This window comes from Stegodyphus dumicola, chromosome 5, assembly GCF_044657685.1.
Source record: "Stegodyphus dumicola isolate Sdum_Otavi_A_Nest chromosome 5, ASM4465768v1".
Lineage (NCBI taxonomy): Eukaryota > Metazoa > Arthropoda > Arachnida > Araneae > Eresidae > Stegodyphus > Stegodyphus dumicola.
Window position 1 is genome coordinate 42067467 of NC_140772.1, and position 13327 is coordinate 42080793.

Sequence of the window (13327 nt, forward strand, 5' to 3'; positions counted from 1 at the left end):
GTCGGTTTAAAATTCTATTAAGTGCTATAAGTTGCATTAATTTTCTATGCTTAAGTTTCCTTTTTATTTTCTCAGCAAAAATGTATTTATTAATAAAAAATATGAAAGTACAAATTATCCTTCTTTCCATCTTGTGCTCACAAATCATTACGGAATATCCATGTATAGTTATCAAAGCCCGAAAAAAGCATGTTTGCGATGTTATCGTCATGCGATAATTTGTAGATACTTTATTTTTTACCACGATATTTTCGACGACGATGTTTTTAAACTGCGAAGTTTTTGAACCGCTTTATTTTCGACGACGATGTTTTGTACCACGATGTTTTAGAACTGCGATGTTTTCTCTTTGCGATGTTTTGTAGCACGACGTTTTCGCCTTGCGTTGTTTTCTCCACGACGTTTTCGTCTGCGATGTTTTTGCCGCGATGTTTTCGGCTGTAACCATTTGGAAAGCACTACAGTGGAACCTGCTAAGAACTTTACACCTAAATGGCTCCGGAAATTTTGTTAGTATATATATGCCGAGGATTTAATACGAAGCCTTGGCGCAACTACAGCCTTAATGGCATCTTTAGTTGAAAGAGCATTGCCGGTACGAACTTGAAATGTCCGATATTTTAAATTACTGTAGATCGTCTTTGTAAAGTTTGGAGGTAAATGAACTTTTGTGTGCTTGTAAATGAGAACTTGATGTCAAACGCGGCCAAATGACTTCTCAATCAGAAAAGCATGCTGCAGCTGACCCGTTTTTGTAAAATTAGGCTGTGATAAAAACAGAAAGATTTAAAATTTAATTACATATACCGTACTCTTTGCAAAAACCAAAAAGATTTTTAATAATAACCCGACGTGTTCCATTAGTCTGTAGCATATATGTATAAAAAGAAACACCTTTATCGAGAAAGAAGCTTTGGATTTTACGATAGTCGTTTATGTCAAACGCTGGTAGTTTTAATTCACCACCTGTGATTTTTGGCTTAATCAATCGATTTTTATAACATCTTTTAAAGCTTTTCAGTCATAAGGCTTAAAGCATAAAAATCACGAAGTCTGTTCCCACTGTATTGCCGGGTTTAAGCTGTAGCCTTTCAGGAGAGATAAAATTGCGCATGTAAATGATCAGCTGAACGAAACCGTCGACAGAATTTTAGTTTGGGCTTGCTTCGCTGTGATTGGTCGGTTTTTATGCCAAGTTGGCATAAAGCCAAAACGTTAGAATATTTAGGAAAAAAAAAATGAGTTTTTGTGACGTAACAAGGCCTGGCTGAATAGTAAAGAAGCTCATCTTATACCTCTCCTTACCGAAACTGAACTGAGTCCATGATTCAACTTATTGCTACCTAATAGAAATTGGCCGGTACCACAGTTCCGTACTTCAGTCAATTTCTATTGCTTCTAATGCCTCTCTTCTATTACAGCAACCACATCAGCATCCCAAACCTCACAACACAACCACGGCCAATACATGTACTCCGCCTTCCATTTAAAAATTAAATACAGTTTCACTTTCCTTTTCAACACAGCGCAAATGCAGAGGGAATACAGTTTCGCAGAAATTCAAAATCTACGTTAATCTAAGGTTGCTTTTATGCCTAATTTTAACTGATAAGCCAGGCTGCGTAGCTGATAAATGAATGCTGTTATGCCTTGTAAAATGACAAATTTAATCTCGATACTTTGGCGAACCTCATTCAGATGATAAATATTACATAGCATAATGTAACTTAATTGTATTGAAAAAGCCCACCAACGGCCGAGCTGTAAAAGCCGCTGAACACTGGCAGTTCGGTCCGGGGTTCGAGTCCCGGTGAACGGGCTGGCTGCATGGGCGTTTTCGTGGTTTTTGCCATCTGCAAAGTGCATACGAGCCAATTTCCCTTAAAAAGACGTCCAAGGGGCATCCCTCCCAGTACCTAAGGGCGGAGCATATAATAACTAAAAAATTGTATCGAAAAAGTGGAAAACGTTTTGTCTCTAACGTCAAAATATATCACATGTATTCTAGAAAAAATACAGAAAAATTAGAGAATTCCAGAAATTAAAAAATAGTACTATTTGTTCAAATGCATTTCTAATTTATTGTAGGTTACGTCTGAGAATTACAAACCTGCTTCTGAAAATTTGTATACTGAAATACCGCCACAGGAGACACGAGTCAGTTTCCTGCAGATACCGAAAAGAAAACCAGTATCTAGATCTCCATCAACAGAATCTTCAGATGTGACTTTACCTGTGCTGGAAAGAAGTTCCAGGTATTAATGAAGTTTATATTATTTTATTTTATTATTCATTTTCTTTCTTAAGTCGAATCAAGACTAAGGAATGTCGAAGCAGCATTGTAAAAGCGACAATAGAGTTGTCAACTATTCACACTCCTATTATCGTTCTTAAACAGAAGTGAAAAACTTGAACCTAATTTACTATTATTCACAGAAAGAGATAATGAAAGATGGAATCAAATTCTATTTTATTGTGGCAATATTAAACACGATGTTCGGAACAGTTAATTCAGTGGCAATAAAAAAAAGAGAAAGGAAAAACTGATATTATAATTGGTGTCCGCCTATAACATCGCGGCAAAAACATCGCAGACGAAAACGTCGCGGAGAAAACAACGCAAGGCGAAAACGTCGTGCTACAAAACATCGTGGGCGAAAACATCGCAAAGAGACAACATCGCAGTTCTAAAACATCGCGGTACAAAATATCGCCGTCGAAAATAAAGCGGTTCAAAAACTTCGCAGTTTAAAAACATCGTCGTCGAAAATATCGTGGTAAAAAATAAAGTATCTACAAATCATCGCATGACGATAACATCGCAGACATACTTTTTTCAGGTTTTAATAATTGTAAATGGATATTCCCATAATGATTTGTTAGCGCAAGATGTAAAGAAGGATAATTTTTACTTTCACATTTTTTTATTAACTAATAAATTTTTGATGAAAAAGTAAGAAGGAAACTTAAGCATAGAAAATTAAATGCAACTTATAGATTATAGTTTTCATGAAAAATTACCAGTAAAAACTTTATAAAACACGATTTATTAATGGCCTTTGTTAGTTAACTATGTCGGTTTAAAATTCTATTAAGTGCTATAAGTTGCATTAATTTTCTATGCTTAAATTTCCTTTTTCTCAGCAAAACATTTATTGATTAATAAAAAATATGAAAGTAAAAATTATCCTTCTTTCCATCTTACGCTCACAAATCATTAGGGGAATATCCATTTACAATTATTAAAACCTGAAAAAAGTATGTCTGCGATGTTATCGTCATGCGATGATTTGTAGATACTTTATTTTTTACCACGATATTTTCGACGACGATGTTTTTAAACTGCGAAGTTTTTGAACCGCTTTATTTTCGACGTCGATGTTTTGTACCACGATGTTTTAGAACTGCGATGTTTTCTCTTTGCGATGTTTTCTCCCACGATGTTTTGTAGCACGACGTTTTCTCCTTGCGTTGTTTTCTCCGCGACGTTTTCGTCTGCGATGTTTTTGCCGCGATGTTTTCGGCTGTAACCATTATAATTATAGTGCTAATACTGCATCATATGTACTAATATAATAATCAAATTATAATTACATTACGTAACTCATATATTATTGAACTATTATTAACAATTTATCCACATTTTTCAGTAGTTTAATCTATAGAATAAGTATATTTGGTTAAGTAAATTAAATCAGTATTTAAAGTCTTTTATCTCTCTCTCAGTTTAGTTCTGTTATTATTTACATTTCTTTTCCACTTCACAATGTACCTGCAATTTCGTTTGTGAATGCTACTCTTGTACTCCGCCAAGAAGCATTGTAAAACAGAATATTTATTGCTTTACACTGATTTATTTTTAAGACTAAGAAATTTAGTTTTCAATGATCATTTAACAATACATATATATTTCCGATTATGTAAATTTATTTTATAGGCAAAACCAGTTTTCAAATATTCGAACATCATATGCTACCACTGCATAAAAACAGTTCTCAAATACTGTGATATCATCTGCTGGTATCTATCTTTTTTACTTTTTCTCGTAGACAATTTTATATTACGCTGATGGTCTGCTACAGCAATTTTTCTTTCGTACTGGAAAAAAAAAATTTTTTTTAGCCATGGCTCGGTTAAACTAACTCATTTAATTCACCCTCCCGGTTAATCCAGAGTTGACGGTATGCAAATTTTCGCAGTTTCATTTCAAGGACATTATGTCAGATAGTGATTAAAAATTAAACGTTAATAATATGTTAAGCTAAACTTTGAAATGCACTAAAAGCTTGGCTCACGAACTTACTCCATTCCTAAAAATAGCTTGTCACCCGAAATATTCGTAAGCTAAAACAATGTTTTCCTTAGGAATTGTTGTAAAATTGATCAATTCCTTCCCGTAGTCCGAATGATTGCTTAGAAAAGAGTACTTTGCACTTAAAAGTTCGCAATACAAAACCAATGTAATTTATTAAATCTAATACTTATATATTGTATTTGACTATAAAAGGAATTCATTTTCACTAGGCGGGCGGGGCTTCGCTAAGTTTCTGACATATATCACATTAACATATACACAATATTAAAACACATGAAAAATCTGAAAACATATAAAGATATAAAAAAAAGCAAAAAAAAAAATCTGAAATTTTTCAGATTTTAAATTACGTCCAAAGGGGCGTTTTTTTAACGTTTTGAGTGTTACCTTTATTTATTAAATATCATGTTCTTTGCACTTAAACCATAAAATTCAGTTCAAGAGCAATATCGCAAAATAATGTTAAATTAAGCATATCTTTAGAATTTAAATTAAGCATATCTTTAGAATTTCCGATATACACAGTCTCGCGAGCTGGAGATAAAAGTATTTTTTTTTCTATATAACGTTGCCATTTCTCGCTTTTAAAGCATTGAGTTTGTAAATCAAAAATTCGTTAAAGTTTTACAAAATATAAAATCTATAATAAAACAAATTCCAAATTTGGGATTTCAGATGCCCATATTCGCAGTAGGATTTCTTCATTCAAAATTCGATGGCTCTATGTACCATTGTTTTATCACAATGCGAGAAATAGAAAATCATTTATGCAGATTTTTCATTATTTAATTTCTTCAAATATAATGCAGGACTCTAACATTTTGTGGCAACAGTTTGAAAAGTGAACCGACGTTTATGAGTCCGACGCAAAATGCCAAAACGAAAGCAATAGTCCTTCGGGACTGAAATCCCTTTGGACTAAAAATTTGCTTTAATTCGTATTAGAAAAAGGAAAACTTTATCGTATCTGTACGAAATAAATTTGATGGCAAAGGATGCAAAATGATGCTGTTGTAAAGGAATTCTTTTCCGAAAACTTATAAGGTAGGTGCTACCCATGGCAGATATTTTTAGTCTTTTTCTTGATACCGTTATCCTCGAAAATTTCTTGTTTTATTCTCATTCAAAATTTGTCCAGTGTTATTTATTTCTGCCTCCGTGTTAAAATGTTCCTGAAATAAGACATAGCATTTTCGTCGGAAATATTTATACCATGGCTCAATACTGGTTTGTCGGATTCTTACTATCGATAAAGTTCTATAAAAATTTGCACTTCAACCTATTTTGCACACATTTAAAGGTTCAAATAACTAAAAACATTTTCCTTTTATACCTCTTCTCAAGATATTTTCTCCTCAATGAGATTTTTCTCTGTGTCAGAACACTCAAACTCTCTTCCTATAACACAACCTGGTCACCATTTCTTGCAAACCTAATTCATGCTCCTTTAACTGCCAGGTACTTTTTATGTGATTTAAACAGTAGAGAATATTAAAAGTCTGCTTTTAGAAACCTCTGAATGTTAATTCTGTGTCATAAATTATTCGCAAACATTTTTGAAAGGTACTTTGTTGTAGAGATCCATGAGTTGTATTAGGGAAGTCGTTTTAGGTTTAGGCAGGGACTTCACTTATGAAATCTAACTCACCTGCAGAGCTGGGAAGGTGATTAGGTGCATTATCTGTCACAAGAAGTCATTTCAATTGCAATTTCTTCATAGCTTCTGTAAAACCTTCATGAATCCAAACTGCTTAGTTACCTAGGCCTTACACTTAGCCCACCACATAACGCTCAATGTAGTTTTAATCATATTATTTTTGAAACACCCTTGGGTTCTCTGAATGGTACAGAAGTAACGGTTTTGCCTAACGGCTGCTTTTGCTTTTTCATACAGAAAAAAAAATTCGGACTATCCTTCATTGAGTTGTATCTAGGTAAGGCTACCTCCTCTTAAATGATGCACGTTCTCTTTGCCATTTTTCCAGAATAAAGCGGTTTCGTCATGGTTGAATACTTACTCAATCCCTCAACTTTTACACAGACACTAAAATCCTATATAAATACTTCATCAGCTTTTTGCTTCACTCTTGCAACTCTTTTTTGCCTAAGTAAGCCATTTCTTCTCTTAAACTTCTCAAACTACCCTCTGCTAGTTTTGAAAGCATGAGTATTAGCAACAGTATCCGTTGTACATTTTACCAGGTCATCATGCTATCGCCTTGCTGATCATAGCAGATGCTTTTCTTCACCCGATTTTTGGCATCAGTACAAACATACAGGAAAAACGAAGACATTGAGACACAAAAATTGTTCGTCGAGCTAATGCCCTTTCTGCCGATTTAGTAATGAGGGAAGTTTTCTAATCTTTAAATTATGCTGGGCAAAATTTCTACGTGATGCAACAACTGTGGATCAAATTTAGAGACGAAGTTAGTTATAAAACTAGAAAATGACTCAGCAGATTTAGAAAGGAACACCTAGATCAGGGATTTCTAACATTTTTCTGACATCGACTCCCTCACATTTTTCTCTGTGATATACTCGTACAATATGCAACATAATTAATATATGAATAATTGCCCATAAACAACTTAAAGACAGCAATTACTTAAAACTTAAGAAGCAACTTACTTAAACTTAACAGCAACTTAAAGAATATGAGCAGAAGATTTGAAGAAAATCTTTCATTAGATTTGTTTAATTATTTTTAATTTTACAGATACAAAGAGGTTTTCCAAAAAATGTACAGATTCTAAAGGCCCAAAATTTCGATTTTAATTAATGTGATGAATGAGCTTGACGATTTGATATATTTTGTTTAAATAATTGGCATAAAACTGCTTAATTTAATTTTTGAGCCACCTCTTTCAAAAATATTCAATATTTTACTTGTTACCCATTCCAGTTTTGCGTTCTTCCTTTTTATTTACTGTGTTTTGTTGAGCTTTACATTTTATATTGCACTTATTGCATAAAAACTTATATGTTTAAAAAATATTACTGATTTTTAAAATATGTTAAATAATTTTAGCGTATTTTCCCATTATTTATTGATTCCATTTATTTATTTTATACGATTTCTGCCTTACTATAAGATGCGACTTTAACTCAATAACAATAAATTATCATATTTTGCCCATCAGTTGTCAGTATATATTTAGCTATAGACTCCCAGTTGATCCTTTGGCCAATTTTGGCCCCTTTTCAAATTTCATCCACACCGTTAAAGCCCACTGATCTAAGTAAACATCGCAAGGTGTATTTAATTATGGCAAAGCACACTAGGGCTATCTGTCTAAGGGGAGGGATGCCTTCGTGGATGACTTTAAGGGAAACTGGCTCGTATACACGTTACACATAGGGAAAACCACGAAAACACCCAAAACATCGCAAGGAATAGATAGACACATCTGACTGCATTTAGAACGACCGGACTGCTACGTTGCCTTCAAACGCTCACTCGGTGGTCTTCATTGTTAAGACACTGAAGCGAGCACTGAAAAACATAACTGAATCATTCGTCATCTCACACACAATCCATATGTGGCAGCGTACTACCTGTGTACTGAAAGAACTAGATGCAAATAATTAATTTCTTGTCATTTGCTGTGACTGGCTTAATATCCGAGCAATCCTTTATAAAGACCGCAGATAAATGCTAAACCATGTCACGAGTGTTTCAGTAGTGAGACGTCAGAGCTAGCTAAGCGTCAGAGATCTTGTCTTTTGAAGTCATTCATTCGAAGATTTTTTTTCCAGACCTCCGAACAATTGTGAATTGATGACAAACGATAAAGGGAACAACATGTGTGTGGGGGCGAGCAAATGCTTGAGGGAATAAATAATTCTACAAAGAAGGGTGAGTTGTTCAAAGCAGGCGTGCACAAGAAGTTCATCTAGTGTTTCGAGGAAAGGGAGACATAATTTGAGGTAAAAATGCACTTCCTACTCGAATGCATTTGAAGAATTAGGAGTCGGGTGTTTTCTCAGGCGCACACCCGTAAATTTCGGTCTTATTTTTTGTATTAAAAGTGCGCGTTATATGCCTGAATAAATGGTAAATGAAATCGGTACTTATACGATCAGACAATTCTTTTCCACTGTCGTATGGCCCAATCACTATGTGAACTCCTATATTCAACAGAGTTCTATTACATGTCTATTCAGATGCATCTACCCTGTGATCTGAATATATGTGGATTGGGTTATAACGATATACATGGTCTTTGATAAATTAGCTTAAATTAGAGTACCATTTCCAAATATACACAAATACAGTCGAAAAACATGAGGCATCTGGATCCTCCGCAGCTGTCAAATAAAAATCCAGTCTTGTTATGTGTCTTCTATATTATTCGGAAGAGGCACCCTTGTAGTATAGCGGTAGTCATAATGTTCTCTTCTGTTAGTGTAAATCAATTTATTATTTTTGTCGGATTAAAGATATTCGAATTTTCTTAAACGCTCTTCGCTATAAATTAAAGGCCAAACACATTACCATGAAGTCGTTTCAGGCACATTCATGTTGGTGAGACAGCTATTGCAATGTCTATTTTCATCAAACTTCATTCACCTTGTAGAGTTCTCCACTTTGTAAATGCTAAGTTATTGTTGAACGTGAAGAATCTGAAGAACTGCTAAGCGAATAATCGCTTGAGTTCGTGTGACAAGAAACAATAAGATTTAACAGAACTCCGTCTTGAAGTGTACAATATAAGCCGACACTTGGGCTTGAGCTTAAGAGGCTAAGGAGTAAACTAAAACTAATCTAAACTAAGAGATATAGCCGAAACTATCAAGGTTCTAACCGAATTGGCCCCTTAACGCTAATTGATTGCGAGGTTATCAAGGGCCTGAGTACGGCCCGAGAGTAATAACAGCTTTGAGAGAGAGTAGCACAAAGTAGTTGCCCAGAGTGTTATCTCCAGGCTTTGGCAACGATTCCAAGATGATGGTAATGTGAGTAGACGTTACAGTACAGGTCGCCCCAGAGTTACAACGCCGAATGAGGACCGGTATTTGGCAGTTACTGCCAAAAGAAACAGACGGAGCACAGACTCAGACCTGTCTCGTCAGCTCTCTTCAGCCACTGGTCCACAATTTCAAAGGCGAACGCGCGGCTAATCAGAAACTCTGATTCTCTCTAACTCAGCAAGTAGAACTTCGCGGTTAAATACCGCTCTTCCTCATTATGTATTCAGACGAGATTCCAAAACTACGTTCTGGCCGGAAGTAGTAGGTTGAAGTTAAGAACTGACAGGAAAGGAACTTTAACTCAAAATTTAACTGTTAATAAAATTAACATAATCCTTACAAACCTAAAATGGAAATTTAAGTATGGAATGGAAATTTAAGTAACATCAGGGAAGTGGTTAGAGAACTGCAGTAGAAATCAGTGGAATTATCCTGCAGTACGTTTCTGCTTTCAGCAACAGTTGGATGACATGGAACACTATAGTAAAGCGTCTAGAATGATTACCTCTTTTACAAATTTGTGGTAAGTTATTTAGTCACTCATATATATATATAGAGAGAGAGAGAGAGAGAGATTTTATTTAATGGACAAAAACAAGTATGTAGTTTGTTTATTAGAAGAGGAAATGGAACGCTATTTATTCTTCTGATTTAAAAAAAAAATTCGTTTAGAAGAATTTGGAAAGAAGTTTGTAATGCAATGTTCATTACTTTCTGTGTTATCTAATTCCTTTTTGTGTAATTTGTCATCATGTACTGTGTAGAAGAGAAGGTAAAATCGGCGCTGAAGTCCTGTATGCATATATAATTTACCATATTATGTAATGCAATATTATCATATGTTTTCGCAAATATTTTGATTGAAGTATTTTTATTTATTTATTTATTTTCAGTACACGCAGAAAGTATCATGATTATGAAAAGTTGTCGGGTAAGTACGAACGTTTATGGAAGTTTCTTCTTAATCAACCATCTGCAAATACTTTTTTCTCTTGAATATATTTAAATTTTCTTCATACTTACATCGTCGATCAGACTTTAAATTACGTCCAAAGAAGCACTTTTTTAACATTTTGCATGTTACCTTTATTTATTAAATATAATTTTCTTCGCACTTAAACCATAAAATTCAGTTCAACAGCAATATCGCAAAATAATTTTAAAATGAGCCTATCTTTAGAATTTCCGATACACAGTCTCGCGTCCTGGAGATGGAAAAAAAAAAAATCTGTAAAACGTTGCCATTGCTCGCTTTGAAATCTTTGAGTTTGTTAATCAAAAATTCGTTAAAGTTTTACAAAATATGAAATCGATAATAAAACAAATTCCAAATTTCAAATTTGGGCTTCCAGATGCCCATATCAGCAGGAGGATTACGTTATTCAAAATTGGGTGGCTCTAGGCACCGTTGTTTTATCAGAATGCGAGAAACATACATACATTTATACAGATTCTTGATTATATGATTTCTTTAAATATAATATAGGGCGATAATATTTGGTGGCAAAAACTTAAAAATTGAAACAACGCTTGTAGTGAATCAACGCAAAGTCCCAAAACGAAATGAATATACCTTCTGGGCAAATTGCACCTTTGAACTAAACAAAGAAAAAAATATTCATTATCAGAAATGCTAGAACTTTAAATATCCGTGAGAATTTAACAAAATGCATAAATTGTTATTATTAGTTATATACATATATATAAATGATCTATGAACAAAATGGAATTATACTAAGAACAACTGATAAAATAATTTTCATAGTTAAATCTACTTAACAATTAAACTACACCCTACTTTCTTATACTTCAAATGAATTCCCATCCGTGACTCCTAGGCCCAAGAACTAATAAATTAAAAAATACTCACCAAACCAGATTGGCACACCAATGGACGATTCAGAACACAAACAAGTTTCTGGTAAGTTGCCACAGGCATCTTTCTAAACTACAAATGCACTCAGAATTTAAACTCGACCTAATTTCTAATCAAGTGGCGCCTGATGGAAGAAGAGATAGAAGTTATAAGAAGGAATTTATGTAAAAAGAACCGGTTAACTAAAACAAAAGCTAATCGACTAAAAATAACTCATAATTTCACATTTAACATTACTCAAATCTTAAAGCACAGGGTACGTACTCGTAATTAAAGATGTCAATTTCTTTATCCACTGTCAAAATTTCTGTATCATATTGCTCCTATAAAGGGTGGTAATTGTGTATTTATCCTGCCATTTTTTATTTGGTCATTGTAACCATTAAAATGAGGTGATTAACCTGATTTTAAAATTTCTCGCAGTAATGCGCTATTGAATAAAACATTTTAATTAGTTTAGCTTCATCAATGATAAACTAAAATATGTATGCTTTGCAAAATCTATGTTTTAATTAATGTTTCATAAAAATGTCCATATTCCAGTAGTCCATAGTTCAGTAAAACTGCTTGAAGTAAATACTTTTAATTGTATTAGTAATAAATCAGCATATTTAGAATTTATTAAACATAACTTTTTGTTAATAATTTGGAATTATCTGCCAACAAATATTTTGTTATTGCGCTTAAAACTGGTGATCTGTTTTTCTTTCATCACTGTAAACATTCTATTCGTAATAATAATAATAGGTAAAAGTAGAGTCTAGGCCAGCACCTTTGTAGTACCATAGTGTATTTAGACATAAATATGGGGTATGTTTAGAGCCATAATTTCAGAATTTTGTTTCAGGAAAAATGCTCTAACGCATTATACACGAGGAATGATCTATCTTAGCAGGTCAACATGCCCATGGCTCTAAACAGGAACATTTTCCCTTCTTCAAATCAAATCAATTAAATGGCTTAGGCGGCATTTAGAAGCCTGCTGCTGCTTTGACCATCACTTTTGAAAAAATGCCTTAAGGCGTTGGCGGGTAATTAATGAGAGAAGGTGATTTACACCGCGCCGACAAAAGCGAAGCTAGTCCTGTACATAAAGTACAAAGTTGCAGATTGAAGAATATTGGGAAAGCATCTGGAGTATCCTCATTGGCCACTCGAGCTGTGAAATTTCTTCGCGAATTAGAAGAGTCTTGGTTCGTAGGAGCCAGTCACGTGGGTGGTCACACACCTAAGCATTGAGCCCGAGGGATACCGCTTGAAAATGGAGTCCAGAAAAATCCTAAATTTGAAGTCGCTGGCATTACATGACAAGAACGAGCTTAATCTTTACTGTCTGCGAATTGCATCAATGATAGGATAGCTTGAAAACCGGCCATAAACTTCTCCGCGGTACTTCTAGCTGCTTTTATCTTCTCTATGTTCTTAATCACTGTGTCTATGAATTTCTTTATCTTTTCGTCTTGTAGCCAGTTAATGGCTGCTGATATCTCGTCAGGTGGAGGTTGTAGTTTCTTCTGAGCTCTGCTTCTATATGAGGGCTTTCGCTCTGTCGGGTGGGTTCTATCTTCGCTTATGGTTAGCTGAGAGAATTCATGTATGGTAGGAATCTTCTGCATTTGGAGAGTTTTCGGCTTTTGATGTGGGGATTTTCGCTCGAATCTTTTCTTTTACTCCGAACATCGACGGTAGAAACCGACATGTGGTTCTTGGTAAAAGATACAAGTCGGTTTCTCTTCTTTCTTTAGAGTACATAGTTTACTTCGACGGTGTTGCCCACACTTGCAACATCTCTCAGGATTGGTGGAAAGTTGTTGGGAGTACCCAAACTCTTGGCACCTGTAACATTGGAGTGGACGCTTCCTCGGCTTGAACTTTTCAGCTTTTACTTTGACGATGAACATATTATTCAAATGATGGATACAATATCCAGAAGTATTTCTCCAGATCTATAATGAAAATCGGTAACTTCTCAAAGTTGTGCTGTCTACCTCTCTTGATTTGCTTCATTTTAATGACCAGGTATTGCCTTTTCTCAAGATCATTCTTAATTGCTTCTTTTGAAACTGTATCAGGCAAATTTTTTATAACCACTCTGAGGGGTTTTTTGCTCAATAGTTGAAAAGAGTGGTAGGGTATGTGTTTCTCATTGAGTAACTTCGTTG

The 13327-nt window shown here is 34.4% G+C and overlaps 1 protein-coding gene across 1 annotated transcript in view; it reads left to right on the forward strand.

The window, feature by feature from the left end:
• LOC118190592 (uncharacterized) overlaps window positions 1-13327 on the forward strand; it is a 64450-nt gene that overhangs the window by 37949 nt on the left and 13174 nt on the right. The window contains exons 3-4 of the mRNA XM_035361345.2: window positions 2089-2255; window positions 10183-10220. Of these exons, the coding sequence (XP_035217236.1) occupies window positions 2089-2255; window positions 10183-10220 (205 nt within the window). The remainder of the gene's footprint in view (window positions 1-2088; window positions 2256-10182; window positions 10221-13327) is intronic.